Source organism: Salmo salar, chromosome 08 (genome assembly GCF_965601325.2).
Source record: "Salmo salar chromosome 08, fSalSal1, whole genome shotgun sequence".
Classification (NCBI taxonomy): domain Eukaryota; kingdom Metazoa; phylum Chordata; class Actinopteri; order Salmoniformes; family Salmonidae; genus Salmo; species Salmo salar.
Window position 1 is genome coordinate 39628954 of NC_138298.1, and position 18547 is coordinate 39647500.

The 18547-nt window shown below is 45.8% G+C and overlaps 1 protein-coding gene across 1 annotated transcript in view; it reads left to right on the forward strand.

The window, feature by feature from the left end:
• Positions 1–18547, forward strand: part of LOC106602109 (huntingtin) — a 127026-nt gene that overhangs the window by 44131 nt on the left and 64348 nt on the right. The window contains 4 exon segments of the mRNA XM_082978672.1: positions 4975–5092; positions 5193–5311; positions 11545–11656; positions 13212–13349. Coding sequence (XP_082834798.1) covers positions 4975–5092; positions 5193–5311; positions 11545–11656; positions 13212–13349 — 487 coding nt within the window.

Consider the following 18547-nt stretch of genomic DNA (forward strand, 5'->3'; position numbering starts at 1 on the left):
ACAAGGTTTCCCAGACCATGGAGCTAACCATAGAATTAGACTCAGTAGAATGAACAAGGTTTCCCAGACCATGGAGCTAACCATAGAATTAGACTCAGTAGAATGAACAAGGTTTCCCAGACCATGGAGCTAACCATAGAATTAGACTCAGTAGAATGGACAAGGTTTCCCAGACCATGGAGCTAACCATAGAATTAGACCCAGTAGAATGGACAAGGTTTCCCAGACCATGGAGCTAACCATAGAATTAGACTCAGTAGAATGGACAAGGTTTCCCAGACCATGGAGCTAACCATAGAATTAGACTCAGTAGAATGGACAAGGTTTCCCAGACCATGGAGCTAACCATAGAATTAGACTCAGTAGAATGGACAAGGTTTCCCAGACCATGGAGCTAACCATAGAATTAGACTCAGTAGAATGGACAAGGTTTCCCAGACCATGGAGCTAACCATAGAATTAGACTCAGTAGAATGGACAAGGTTTCCCAGACCATGGAGCTAACCATAGAATTAGACTCAGTAGAATGGACAAGGTTTCCCAGACCATGGAGCTAACCATAGAATTAGACTCAGTAGAATGGACAAGGTTTCCCAGCCGGGCCCGGCCGGGGCGGCCCGCCGGGCCCGGCCGGGGCAGGCCCGCATGGAGCTAACCATAGAATTAGACTCAGTAGAATGGACAAGGTTTCCCAGACCATGGAGCCCGTAGACCAGTGAGCAAGGTTCCCGCCAGGAGCTCCAGTAGACCAGTGGAACAAGGTTTCCCAGACCATGGAGCTAACCATAGAATTAGACTCAGTAGAATGGACAAGGTTTCCCAGACCATGGAGCTAACCATAGAATTAGACCTAGTAGAATGAACAAGGTTTCCCAGACCATGGAGCCCGTAGACCAGTGAGGCAAGGTTCCCGCCAGGAGCTGCAGTAGACCAGTGGACAAGGTTTCCCAGACCATGGAGCTAACCATAGAATTAGACTCAGTAGAATGAACAAGGTTTCCCAGACCATGGAGCTAACCATAGAATTAGACTCAGTAGAATGAACAAGGTTTCCCAGACCATGGAGCTAACCATAGAATTAGACTCAGTAGAATGGACAAGGTTTCCCAGACCATGGAGCTAACCATAGAATTAGACCTAGTAGAATGAACAAGGTTTCCCAGACCATGGAGCTAACCATAGAATTAGACTCAGTAGAATGGACAAGGTTTCCCAGACCATGGAGCTAACCATAGAATTAGACTCAGTAGAATGGACAAGGTTTCCCAGACCATGGAGCTAACCATAGAATTAGACTCAGTAGAATGAACAAGGTTTCCCAGACCATGGAGCTAACTATAGAATTAGACTCAGTAGAATGGACAAGGTTTCCCAGACCATGGAGCTAACCATAGAATTAGACTCAGTAGAATGGACAAGGTTTCCCAGACCATGGAGCTAACCATAGAATTAGACCTAGTAGAATGAACAAGGTTTCCCAGACCATGGAGCTGAACCATAGAATTAGACTCAGTAGAATGCAGCGAACCCATCAGTGTTCAGGTTTCTGGTTGGGACCCACTAAATGCCGTTGTTGCATGTGTTAAACACTGAGGCTCACAATTGTTGGCGTAACGTTGCTTTGAATGGGAATGTCCGTTCTTCTAACTCTAATTCTATGGTCTGCCCTCCTCCCCACCCCCCACCCCGTGACACGCAGTCGCGTTCGCGGTTGCCACGGGTGATGGTGGAGCCGCCGTTTGAGGCCCCTCCCTCTCCGACCTCCACCGAGGGTCCAGACGCTTCCGACAGCGACTCTTCCGTCTACTCCTCCTCTTCCTCCTCTACCTCCTCCGCTGCTGCTGCTTCTTCTTCTTCCTCCCTCTCTTCTGGCGCCGACGCTTCCTCTAGCGGTAGTAGCAAGGTGATTGGCTGATTGGTTGATGATGTCAGAGGGGAGGGGGAAGGGAATACCTGGCTGTAGTTCCGTTTTGTTCTTGTCACTCTCGTCCGTCCGAACCCGCCCCCCTTTCCTTAAGACCGGTACGTGCACTCTACTCCCCCCTCTCTCGTTTCCATGGCAATATGGAGTCAGGGATTTAACCCCTCCTGATTGGTTGCTTTCCCCGTCCTTCTTGTTTGGTGATTATTAGTTTTCTAAAACGAATCTCCCTCTTCCCTCGCTCCCCCTCTCCTTCCCCCTCTCCCCTCGCTCCCCCTCTCCTTCCCCCTCTCCCCTCGCTCCCCCTCTCCTTCCCCCTCTCCCCTCGCTCCCCCTCTCCTTCCCCCTCTCCCCTCGCTCCCCCTCTCCTCCCCCCTCTCCCCTTGCTTCCCCCTCTCCTCCCCTCCTCTCCCCTTCCTTCCCCCTCTCCTCCCCTCCTTCCCCTCGCTCCCCCTCTCCTTCCCCCTCTCCCCTCGCTCCCCCTCTCCTTCCCCCTCTCCCCTCGCTTCCCCCTCTCCTCCCCTCCTTCCCCTCGCTCCCCCTCTCCTCCCCTCCTTCCCCTCGCTCCCCCTCTCCTCCCCTCCTTCCCCTCGCTCCCCCTCTCCTCCCCTCCTTCCCCTCGCTCCCCCTCTCCTCCCCCTCCTTCCCCTCGCTCCCCCTCTCCTCCCCTCCTTCCCCTCCTTCCCCCTCTCCTCCCCCTCCTTCCCCTCCTTCCCCCTCTCCTCCCCTCCTTCCCCTCGCTCCCCCTCTCCTCCCCTCCTTCCCCTCCTTCCCCCTCTCCTCCCCTCCTTCCCCTCCTTCCCCCTCTCCTCCCCTCCTTCCCCCTCTCCTCCCCTCGCTCCCCCTCTCCTCCCCTCCTTCCCCCTCTCCCCCTCTCCTCCCTCTCGCTACCCCTCTCCTCCCCCCCTTCCCCCTCTCCTCCCCTCCTTCCCCCTCTCCTCCCCTCTCCCCTCCTTCCCCCTCTCCTCCCCTCTTCCCTTGCTCCCCCTCTCCTCCCCTCGCTCCCCCTCTCCTCCCCTCGCTCCCCCTCTCCTCCCCTTTCCCCTCCTTCCCCCTCTCCTCCCCTCGCTCCCCCTCTCCTCCCCTTTCCCCTCCTTCCCCCTCTCCTCCCCTCCTTCCCCCTCTCCCCTCCTCCCCCTCTCCCCTCCTTCCCCCTCTCCCCTCCTCCCCCCTCTCCTCCCCTCCTTCCCCCTCTCCCCTCCTTCCCCCTCTCCTCCCCTCCTTCCCCCTCTCCCCTCCTCCCCCTCTCCCCTCCTTCCCCCTCTCCCCTCCTCCCCCCTCTCCTCCCCTCCTTCCCCCTCTCCCCTCCTTCCCCCCTTGCTCCCCCTCTCCTGATCTAGTTATCTCTCTGCTTTTCTCTTGTGTTTTCTCTTGTTGGACTATGGAGTGAGTTCTGTAGGAACTGTTAATAACCCACATCATGGTTCCTCCTTTGTGCAGGTTGACTCAAACCCAGTTCAGTGTTTTAGTTATAGGGTTGCAAAAATCTGCAGACTTTTCCTGAAATCCTGGACGGGAAGATTTCCTGCTTATTCCCCTCTGATTCCGGGAATCTTCCAACTGGGATTTTGGGAAAACCTGGGAATTTAGGAAAAGTTGCCATAATTTTGCTTCCCAATTTAGAGATCTACCAATGTCCCCTGAATGCTACTCAATCCCAAAGGATGTTAAGCAGTAGACTGGTTATACCTTGTGGTTATACCCGGTAGACTGTGGTTATACCCTGCTGTTATACCCAGTAGACTGTGGTTATACCCTGCTGTTATACCCGGTAGACTGTGGTTATACCCTGCTGTTATACCCGGTAGACTGTGGTTATACCCTGCTGTTATACCCAGTAGACTGTGGTTATACCTTGTGGTTATACCCGGTAGACTGTGGTTATACCCTGCTGTTATACCCAGTAGACTGTGGTTATACCCTGCTGTTATACCCGGTAGACTGTGGTTATACCCGGTAGACTGTGGTTATACCCGGTAGACTGTGGTTATACCCGGTAGATTGTGGTTATACCCGGTAGATTGTGGTTATACCCGGTAGATTGTGGTTATACCCGGTAGGCTGTGGTTATACCCGGTAGACTGGGTTTATACCCGGTAGACTGTTGTTATACCCGGTAGACTGTTGTTATACCCGGTAGACTGTTGTTATACCCGGTAGAAGGTGGTTATACCCGGTAGACTGCGGTTATACCCGGTAGACTGGGTTTATACCCGGTAGACTGTTGTTATACCCGGTAGACTGGGTTTATACCCGGTAGACTGTTGTTATACCCGGTAGAAGGTGGTTATACCCGGTAGACTGCGGTTATACCCGGTAGACTGCCGTTATACCCGGTAGAGTGTGGTTATACCCGGTAGAGTGTGGTTATACCCGGTAGAGTGTGGTTATACCCGGTAGAGTGTGGTTATACCCGGTAGAAGGTTGTTACCTAACCAGCTGATTGTTGCCAGTAACTATGAAGACAGTAGACGTGTTCTTGTCTGCTGAACCAACATACTGGACTGGTTAAGTGTTGATTAATGAACCTCAGTCACTGATGTCTGTCTCTGTCTCTCTGTGTCTGTCTCTGTCTGTCTGTCTCTGTGTCTGTCTGTCTGTCTCTCTCTCTCTCTCTGTGTCTGTCTCTGTCTCTCTGTCTCTGTCTCTCTGTGTCTGTCTCTGTCTCTCTGTGTCTGTGTCTGTCTCTGTCTCTCTGTCTCTGTCTCTCTGTGTCTGTCTTTGTGTCTGTCTCTGTCTCTCTCTCTGTGTCTCTCTCTCTGTGTCTGTCTCTCTGTGTCTGTGTCTGTCTCTGTGTCTGTCTCTCTGTGTCTGTGTCTGTCTCTGTGTCTGTCTCTCTGTGTCTGTCTCTCTGTGTCTGTCTCTCTGTGTCTGTCTCTGTGTCTGTCTCTCTGTGTCTGTCTGTCTCTGTCTGTCTGTGTCTCTCTCTCTGTCTCTCTCTGTGTCTGTCTCTCTCTGTGTCTGTGTCTCTCTGTGTCTGTCTGTCTCTCTGTGTCTGTCTCTCTGTGTCTGTTTCTCTGTCTGTGTGTGTGTGTGTGTGTGTGTGTGTGTAGGTGTTGGACACCAGTGAGAGCCTGTATTCAGGGATGCAGATTGGAACTTTACAGGATGAGGAAGAAGAGGGAGCCGTACCTTCATCACACCCTGAACCCTTCTCCCAGTCCACACTGGGTACGACACACTACACGCGTGCTAAACACACACACACACTACACTACACACTACACTACACACTACACTACACACCCTGACGTTGTTGTTGTTGTTGTAGCTCTGAGTAGACCCCACCTCCTAGAGGGCAGAGGTCACAACAGACAGGCCTCAGACAGCAGTGTGGATCACTTCATACCAAAGGAGGAACCAGCGGAGAACACAGAGCTGGAGAACAAGGTACACACACACACACACACACACACACACACACACACACACACACACACACACACACAGAGAGAGACACACACAGAGAGAGACACGGACGCACACCGTACTGCACCTTTACACCGTTACCACCGTTACTACCACATATACACCTTTACACCGTTACTACCACCTATACACCTTTACACCGTTACCACCGTTACTACCACCTATACACCTTGACACCGTTACCACCGTTACCACCACCTATACACCGTTACCACCGTTACCACCACCTATACACCTTTACACCGTTACTACCACCTATACACCTTTACACCGTTACCACCGTTACTACCACCTATACACCGTTACCACCGTTACCACCACCTATACACCTTTACACCGTTACCACCGTTACTACCACCTATACACCGTTACTACCACCTATACACCTTTACACCGTTACCACCGTTACCACCACCTATACACCGTTACCACCGTTACCACCACCTATACACCGTTACCACCGTTACCACCGTTACTACCACCTATACACAGTTACCACCGTTACTACCACCTATACACCGTTACCACCGTTACTACCACCTATACACCTTTACACCGTTACCACCGTTACTACCACCTATACACCTTTACACCGTTACTACCACCTATACACCTTTACACCGTTACTACCGTTACTACCACCTTTACACCGTTACACTGTTACCACCGTTACTACCACCTATACACCTTTACACCGTTACCACCGTTACCACCACCTATACACCTTTACACCGTTACCACCGTTACTACCACCTATACACCTTTACACCGTTACCACCGTTACTACCACCTATACACCTTTACACCGTTACCACCGTTACTACCACCTATACACCTTTACACCGTTACCACCGTTACTACCACCTATACACCTTTACACCGTTACCACCGTTACTACCACCTATACACCTTTACACCGTTACCACCGTTACTACCACCTATACACCTTGACACCGTTACCACCGTTACTTCCACCTATACACCTTTACACCGTTACTACCACCTATACACCGTTACCACCGTTACTACCACCTTTACACCGTTACCACCGTTACCACCACCTATACACCTTTACACCGTTACCACCGTTACCACCACCTATACACCTTTACACCGTTACCACCGTTACTACCACCTATACACCTTTACACCATTACCACCGTTACTACCACCTATACACCTTTACACCGTTACCACCGTTACTACCACCTATACACCTTTACACCGTTACCACCGTTACTACCACCTATACACCTTGACACCGTTACCACCGTTACCACCACCTATACACCGTTACCACCGTTACCACCACCTATACACCTTTACACCGTTACTACCACCTATACACCTTTACACCGTTACCACCGTTACTACCACCTATACACCGTTACCACCGTTACCACCACCTATACACCTTTACACCGTTACCACCGTTACTACCACCTATACACCGTTACCACCGTTACTACCACCTATACACCTTTACACCGTTACCACCGTTACCACCACCTATACACCATTACCACCGTTACCACCACCTATACACCGTTACCACCGTTACCACCGTTACTACCACCTATACACAGTTACCACCGTTACTACCACCTATACACCGTTACCACCGTTACTACCACCTATACACCTTTACACCGTTACCACCGTTACTACCACCTATACACCTTTACACCGTTACTACCACCTATACACCTTTACACCGTTACTACCGTTACTACCACCTTTACACCGTTACCACCGTTACTACCACCTATACACCTTGACACCGTTACCACCGTTACTACCACCTATACACCTTTACACTGTTACCACCGTTACTACCACCTATACACCTTTACACCGTTACCACCGTTACCACCACCTATACACCTTTACACCGTTACCACCGTTACTACCACCTATACACCTTTACACCGTTACCACCGTTACTACCCCCTATACACCTTTACACCGTTACCACCGTTACTACCACCTATACACCTTTACACCGTTACCACCGTTACTACCACCTATACACCTTTACACCGTTACCACCGTTACTACCACCTATACACCTTTACACCGTTACCACCGTTACTACCACCTATACACCGTTACCACCGTTACTACCACCTATACACCTTTACACCGTTACCACCGTTACTACCACCTATACACCTTTACACCGTTACTACCACCTATACACCTTTACACCGTTACCACCACCTATACACCTTTACACCGTTACCACCACCTATACACCTTTACACCGTTACCACCGTTACTACCACCTTTACACCGTTACTACCACCTATACACCTTTACACCGTTACCACCGTTACTACCACCTATACACCTTGACACCGTTACCACCGTTACTACCACCTATACACCTTTACACCGTTACCACCGTTACCACCACCTATACACCGTTACCACCGTTACTACCACCTTTACACCGTTACCACCGTTACCACCACCTATACACCTTTACACCGTTACCACCGTTACCACCACCTATACACCTTTACACCGTTACCACCGTTACTACCACCTATACACCTTTACACCATTACCACCGTTACTACCACCTATACACCTTTACACCGTTACCACCGTTACTACCACCTATACACCTTTACACCGTTACCACCGTTACTACCACCTATACACCTTTACACCATTACCACCGTTACTACCACCTATACACCTTTACACCGTTACCACCGTTACCACCACCTATACACCTTTACACCGTTACCACCGTTACTACCACCTATACACCTTTACACCGTTACCACCGTTACTACCACCTATACACCTTTACACCGTTACCACCGTTACTACCACCTATACACCTTTACACCGTTACCACCGTTACTACCACCTATACACCTTTACACCGTTACCACCACCTATACACCTTTACACCGTTACCACCGTTACCACCACCTATACACCTTTACACCGTTACCACCGTTACCACCACCTATACACCTTTACACCGTTACCACCGTTACCACCACCTATACACCTTTACACCGTTACCACCGTTACCACCACCTATACACCGTTACCACCGTTACTACCACCTTTACACCGTTACCACCACCTATACACCTTGACACCGTTACCACCGTTACTACCACCTATACACCGTTACCACCGTTACCACCACCTATACACCTTTACACCGTTACCACCGTTACTACCACCTATACACCTTTACACCGTTACCACCGTTACTACCACCTATACACCTTTACACCGTTACTACCACCTATACACCTTTACACCGTTACCACCGTTACTACCACCTATACACCGTTACCACCGTTACTACCACCTATACACCTTTACACCGTTACCACCATTACTACCACCTATACACCTTTACACCGTTACCACCGTTACTACCACCTATACACCTTTACACCGTTACCACCGTTACTACCACCTATACACCTTTACACCGTTACCACCGTTACTACCACCTATACACCGTTACTACCACCTATACACCTTTACACCGTTACCACCGTTACCACCACCTATACACCTTTACACCGTTACTACCACCTATACACCTTTACACCGTTACCACCGTTACTACCACCTATACACCTTGACACCGTTACTACCACCTATACACCTTTACACCGTTACCACCGTTACTACCACCTATACACCTTTACACCGTTACTACCACCTATACACCTTTACACCGTTACCACCGTTACTACCACCTATACACCTTTACACCGTTACCACCGTTACTACCACCTATACACCTATACACCGTTACCACCGTTACTACCACCTATACACCTTGACACCGTTACAGACAAACATGGATCAGTCTTTGGGTGACAGTATGTTATTTATAAACTGAAGAGATTTAAAGTTTATAATATCTTATATAGTCTCCTAATGACGTCAGGTAAACCCCCACTAATTTATAATATCTTATATAGTCTCCTAATGACGTCAGGTAAACCCCCACTAATTTATAATAACTTATATAGTCTGCCAATGACGTTAGATTAAACCCCCACTAATTTATAATATCTTATATAGTCTCCTAATGACGTCAGGTAAACCCCCACTAATTTATAATATCTTATATAGTCTCCTAATGACGTCAGGTAAACCCCCACTAATTTATAATATCTTATATAGTCTGCCAATGACGTTAGATTAAACCCCCACTAATTTATAATATCTTATATAGTCTGCCAATGACGTTAGATTAAACCCCCACTAATTTATAATATCTTATATAGTCTCCTAATGACGTCAGGTAAACCCCCACTAATTTATAATATTTTATATAGTCTCCTAATGACGTCAGGTAAACCCCCACTAATTTATAATATCTTATATAGTCTCCTAATGACGTTAGATTAAACCCCCACTAATTTATAATATCTTATATAGTCTGCCAATGACGTTAGATTAAACCCCCACTAATTTATAATATCTTATATAGTCTCCTAATGACGTCAGGTAAACCCCCACTAATTTATAATATCTTATATAGTCTCCTAATGACGTCAGGTAAACCCCCACTAATTTATAATATCTTATATAGTCTGCCAATGACGTCAGGTAAACCCCCACTAATTTATAATATCTTATATAGTCTCCTAATGACGTCAGGTAAACCCCCACTAATTTATAATATCTTATATAGTCTCCTAATGACGTCAGGTAAACCCCCACTAATTTATAATATCTTATATAGTCTCCTAATGACGTCAGGTAAACCCCCACTAATTTATAATATCTTATATAGTCTCCTAATGACGTCAGGTAAACCCCCACTAATTTATAATATCTTATATAGTCTCCTAATGACGTCAGGTAAACCCCCACTAATTTATAATATCTTATATAGTCTGCCAATGACGTCAGGTAAACCCCCACTAATTTATAATATCTTATATAGTCTGCCAATGACGTTAGATTAAACCCCCACTAATTTATAATATCTTATATAGTCTCCTAATGACGTCAGGTAAACCCCCACTAATTTATAATATCTTATATAGTCTGCCAATGACGTCAGGTAAACCCCCACTAATTTATAATATCTTATATAGTCTCCTAATGACGTCAGGTAAACCCCCACTAATTTATAATATCTTATATAGTCTCCTAATGACGTCAGGTAAACCCCCACTAATTTATAATATCTTATATAGTCTCCTAATGACGTCAGGTAAACCCCCACTAATTTATAATATCTTATATAGTCTCCTAATGACGTCAGGTAAACCCCCACTAATTTATAATATCTTATATAGTCTGCCAATGACGTTAGATTAAACCCCCACTAATTTATAATATCTTATATAGTCTCCTAATGACGTCAGGTAAACCCCCACTAATTTATAATATCTTATATAGTCTCCTAATGACGTCAGGTAAACCCCCACTAATTTATAATATCTTATATAGTCTCCTAATGACGTCAGGTAAACCCCCACTAATTTATAATATCTTATATAGTCTCCTAATGATGTCAGGTAAACCCCCACTAATTTATAATATCTTATATAGTCTCCTAATGGCGTCAGGTAAACCCCCACTAATTTATAATATCTTATATAGTCTCCTAATGACGTCAGGTAAACCCCCACTAATTTATAATATCTTATATAGTCTCCTAATGACGTCAGGTAAACCCCCACTAATTTATAATATCTTATATAGTCTCCTAATGACGTCAGGTAAACCCCCACTAATTTATAATATCTTATATAGTCTCCTAATGACGTCAGGTAAACCCCCACTAATTTATAATATCTTATATAGTCTCCTAATGACGTCAGGTAAACCCCCACTAATTTATATCTTATATAGTCTGCCAATGACGTTAGATTAAACCCCCACTAATTTATAATATCTTATATAGTCTCCTAATGACGTCAGGTAAACCCCCACTAATTTATAATATCTTATATAGTCTGCCAATGACGTTATATAGTCTCCTAATGACGTTAGATTAAACCCCCACTAATTTATAATATCTTATATAGTCTGCCAATGACGTCAGGTAAACCCCCACTAATTTATAATATCTTATACAGTCTGACTGGTTGTGATTGATTCCACATTTGTCATTTCTGATTGGCTAATGTTGTTGTCAGTCTTATTTTGACTGGTTGTGATTGGTTAATTGTTGTTTCATCCCCCAGCCATCGAGGATAAAGGGTCCGATTGGCCACTACACAGACCAAGGGGCGGAGCCACTGGTTCACTGTGTACGACTCCTTTCTGCCTCCTTCCTGCTGACTGGACAGAAGAATGGTACGGGACCTGTCTGTGTCTCTGACCTGTCTGTGTCTCTGACCTGTCTGTGTCTCTGACCTGTGTGTGTCTCTGACCTGTGTGTGTCTCTGACCTGTGTGTGTGTGTGTGTGTGTGTGTGTGTGTGTCTCTCTGACCTGTGTGTGTGTGTGTGTCTCTCTCTCTGACCTGTGTGTGTGTGTGTGTCTCTCTGACCTGTGTGTGTGTGTGTCTCTCTGACCTGTGTGTGTGTGTGTGTGTGTGTGTGTGTCTGACCTGTGTGTGTGTGTGTGTGTGTGTGTGTCTGACCTGTGTGTGTGTGTGTGTGTCTGACCTGTGTGTGTGTGTGTCTGACCTGTGTGTGTGTGTGTCTGACCTGTGTGTGTGTGTGTGTCTGACCTGTGTGTGTGTGTGTGTCTCTCTGACCTGTGTGTGTGTCTGACCTGTGTGTGTGTCTGACCTGTGTGTGTGTCTGACCTGTGTGTGTGTGTCTCTCTGACCTGTGTGTGTGTGTCTCTCTGACCTGTGTGTGTGTGTGTGTGTGTGTGTCTGACCTGTATGTGTGTGTGTCTGACCTGTATGTGTGTGTGTCTGACCTGTGTGTGTGTGTGTCTGACCTGTGTGTGTGTCTGACCTCTGTGTGTGTGTGTCTCTCTGACCTGTGTGTGTGTGTCTCTCTGACCTGTGTGTGTGTCTGACCTGTGTGTGTGTGTGTGTGTCTGACCTGTGTGTGTGTGTCTGACCTGTGTGTGTGTGTGTGTCTCTCTGACCTGTGTGTGTGTCTGACCTGTGTGTGTGTGTGTGTCTGACCTGTGTGTGTGTGTGTGTGTGTGTGTGTCTCTCTGACCTGTGTGTCTCTCTGACCTGTGTGTCTCTCTGACCTGTGTGTCTCTCTGACCTGTGTGTGTGTGTCTGACCTGTGTGTGTGTGTGTCTGACCTGTGTGTGTGTGTGTGTGTCTGACCTGTGTGTGTGTGTGTGTCTGACCTGTGTGTGTGTGTGTGTCTGACCTGTGTGTGTGTGTCTCTCTGACCTGTGTGTGTGTGTGTCTCTCTGACCTGTGTGTGTGTGTGCTGTGTGTGTGTGTCTGACCTGTGTGTGTGTGTGTCTGACCTGTGTGTGTGTGTATCTGACCTGTGTGTCTGACCTGTGTGGTGTGTGTGTGTGTCTCTCTGACCTGTGTGTGTGTGTGTCTGACCTGTGTGTGTGTGTGTGTGTCTCTCTCTCTCTGACCTGTGTGTGTGTGTGTGTCTCTCTGACCTGTGTGTGTGTGTCTGACCTGTGTGTGTGTGTGTCTGACCTGTGTGTGTGTGTGTGTCTGACCTGTGTGTGTGTGTGTGTGTGTGTGTGTGTGTGTGTGTGTGTGTGTGTGTGTGTGTGTGTGTGTCTCTGACCTGTGTGTCTCTCTGACCTGTGTGTGTGTGTGTGTGTGTGTGTGTCTCTCTGACCTGTGTGTCTCTCTGACCTGTGTGTGTGTGTGTGTGTGTGTGTGTCTCTGACCTGTGTGTCTCTGACCTGTGTGTGTGTGTGTGTGTGTGTGTGTGTGTGTGTGTGTGTGTGTGTGTGTGTGTGTGCAGGGCTGGTCTCTGATAAAGAGGTCCGTGTCAGTGTGAAGGTTCTAGCAGTCAGCTGTATTGGAGCAGCAGCTGCTCTTCATCCTGAAGTCTTCTTCAACTCTCTGTACCTGGAACCACTGGAGGGAGTTTCACAGCAGGGTAGGAACACGACTACACACTACTACTACACACACTACTACTACACACACTACTACTACACACACTACTACTACACACTACTACTACTACACACACTACTACTACACACACTACTACTACTACTACACACACTACTACTACACACTACTACTACACACACACTGCTACACACACTACTACTACACACACTACTACTACACACACTACTACACACACTACTACTACACACCACTACTACTACACACACTACTACTACACACACTACTACACACACTACTACTACACACACTACTACTACACACACTACTACTACACACTACTACTACTACTACACACTACTACTACTACACACACTACTACTACACACACTACTACTACACACACTACTACTACACACACTACTACTACTACACACTACTACTACACACACTACTACTACACACACTACTACTACACACACTACTACACACACTACTACTACACACACTACTACTACACACACTACTACTACACACACTACTACTACACACTACTACACACAACTACTACTACACACACTACTACTACACACACTACTACTACACACACACACTACTACACACTACTACTACACACACTACTACTACACACACTACACACACTACTACTACACACAACTACTACTACACACACTACTATACACACACTACTATACACACCACTACTACACACACTACTACTACACACACTACTACTACACACTACTACTACACACTACCACCACACACTACTACTACACACACTACTACTACACACACTACTACTACACACACTACTACTACACACACTACTACTACACACACTACTACTACACACACTACTACTACACACACTACTACTACTACACACTACTACTACTACACACACTACTACTACACACACTACACACACTACTACACACTACTACTACACACACTACTACTACACACACTACTACTACACACACTACTACTACACACACTACTACTACACACACTACTACTACACACACTACTACTACACACACTACTACTACACACTACTACTACACACTACTACTACACACTACTACTACACACACTACTACTACACACACTACTACTACACACACTACTACTACACACACTACTACTACACACACTACTACTACACACACTACTACTACTACACACTACTACTACACACACTACTACACACACTACTACACACACTACTACTACACACACTACTACACACACTACACACACTACTACTACACACACTACTACTACACACACTACTACTACACACCCTACTACTACACACACCACAACTACACACACTACTACTACACACACTACTACTACACACACTACTACTACACACACTACTACTACACACACTACTACTACTACTACACACACTACTACTACTACACACACTACTACTACTACACACACTACTACTACACACACTACTACTACACACCACCACTACTACTACTACTACACACACACACTACTACTACTACACACTACTACTACACACACTACACACACTACTACTACACACACTACTACTACACACACCACTACTACACACACTACTACTACACACACACACTACTACAACACACTACTACTACACACCACCACCACTACTACTACTACTACTACACACACAACTACTACTACTACTACACACACACACTACTACTACACCCTACTACTACACACTACTACTACCACCACCACCACTACTACTACACACACCTACTACTACTACACACACACACTACTACTACACACAACTACTACACACCACTCTACCACCACCACTACACACTACTACTACACACACTACTACTACTACTACACACACACACTACTACTACACACACTACTACTACACACCACTACTACACACACACTACTACACACTACTACACACACACTACTACTACTACACACACACACTACTACACACACTACTACAACACTACCACTACACACCACTACTACACACCACTACTACACACACACTACTACTACTACACACACACACAACTACTACACACCCACTACTACACACTACTACACACACACCACTACTACACACACTACTACACACACTACTACACACTACTACTACACACACTACTACACACTACTACACACTACTACTACACACACTACCACCACACACTACTACTACACACTACACACACTACTACACACTACTACTACTACACACACACTACTACAACACACTACTACTACTACACACACACACTACTACTACACACTACTACTACACAACACTACTACACACTATCACACACTACTACTACACACTACTACTACACACTACACTACTACACACAACACTACTACACACCACTACACACCACTACTACACACTACTACTACACACTACTACTACACACACTACACTACTACACACTACCACTACACACTACTACTACTACACACTACTACACACTACTACTACACACACTACTACTACACACTACTACTACACACAACTACTACTACACACTACTACTACACCACTACTACACACCACTACTACACACTACTACTACACACACTACTACTACACACACTACTACTACACACACTACTACTACACACTACTACTACACACTACTACACACACCACCACTACTACTACTACTACACACACTACTACACACACACTACTACACACACCTACTACTACACACACTACTACTACACACACTACTACACACACTACTACTACACACACTACTACTACACACACTACTACTACACACACTACTACTACTACACACACTACTACTACACACACTACTACTACACACTACTACACACACACACTACTACTACACACTACTACTACACACCACCACCACTACTACACTACTACTACTACACACACTACTACTACTACTACTACACACACACACTACTACTACACACTACTACTACACACTACTACACACCACCACCACCACTACTACTACACACACACTACTACTACTACACACACACACTACTACTACACACTACTACTACACACTACTACACACCACCACCACCACCACACTACTACTACTACTACACACACTACTACTACACTACTACACACACACACTACTACTACACACTACTACACACCACCACCACTACTACTACTACTACTACACACACTACTACTACTACTACACACACACTACTACACTACACACACACACTACTACTACACACTACTACTACACACCACCACCACTACTACTACTACACACACACTACTACTACTACACACACACCACTACTTACTACACACACCACTACTACACTACACACACACACACGTACTACTACACACTACGACTACACACTACGACTACACACCACTACTACTACACACTAGTACAACTCTACTACTCTACTACACTCTCTACACACTACACACCACTCACCACTACTACTACACACTACTACTCACTACTACAACACACTACTACTACACACACTACTACTACGACGCACTACTACTACACACACTACTACTACACACACTACTACTACCACACTACTACTACACACGACTACACACTACACTTACGACACTACCACTACTACACACTACTACTTACACACACACTACTACACTACTATCCACCACACTACTCACCTACTACTACTACACACTCTACTACACACTACTACACAACTACTCACACACCACACTACTAACTACACCACTACTACTACACAAACTACTACTACACACTACTACACACTACTACTACACCCTACTACACACCACTACTACACACTACTACTACACACCACACTACTACACACTACTACACACCACTACTACACACTACTACTACACACACACTACTACACACTACCACCACCACTACTACTACTACTACACACTACTACACACTACTACACACACACTACTACTACACACACTACTACTACACACTACTACACACTACTACTACACACTACTACACACCACTACTACACACTACTACACACTACTACACACTACTACTACTACACACTACAACTACACACCACTACTACACACTACTACACACACTACTACTACACCCTACTACTACACACACTACTACACACCACTACTACACACCACTACTACACACTACTACTACACACACACACTACTACTACACACACACACTACTACTACACACACTACTACACACACTACTACACACCACCACCACCACTACTACTACTACACACACACACTACTACTACACACTACTACTACTACTACACACACACACTACTACACACACTACTACTACACACCACTACTACACACACACTACTACACACTACTACACACTACTACTACACACACACTACACACACACTACTACTACACTACTACTACACACCACTACTACACACCACTACTACTACACACTACTACTACACACACTACTACACACTACTACTACACACACTACTACACACTACTACACACTACTACTACACACACACTACTACTACACACTACTACTACACACACTACTACTACACACACTACTACACACCACCACCACCACCACTACTACTACTACACACACACACTACTACTACACACTACTACTACTACACACACACACTACTACACACACTACTACTACACAAACACTACTACACAAACACTACTACACACTACTACTACACACTATTACACACTACTACTACACACTACTACTACACACAACACTACTACACACAACACTACTACACACCACTACTACTACTACACACTACTACTACACACACTACTACACACACTACACTACTACACACTACTACTACACACTACTACTACACACACTACACACACACTACTACACACTACTACTACACACTACTACTACACACAACACTACTACACACCACTACTACTACACACTACTACTACACACACTACACTACTACTACACCACACACTACTACTTACTACTACTACACACACTACTACTACACACACCACTACTACACACACCACTACTACACACACTACTACTACACACACTACTACTACACACACTACTACTACACACCACTACTACACACCACTACTACACACCACTACTACTACACACTACTACTACACACACTACTACACAC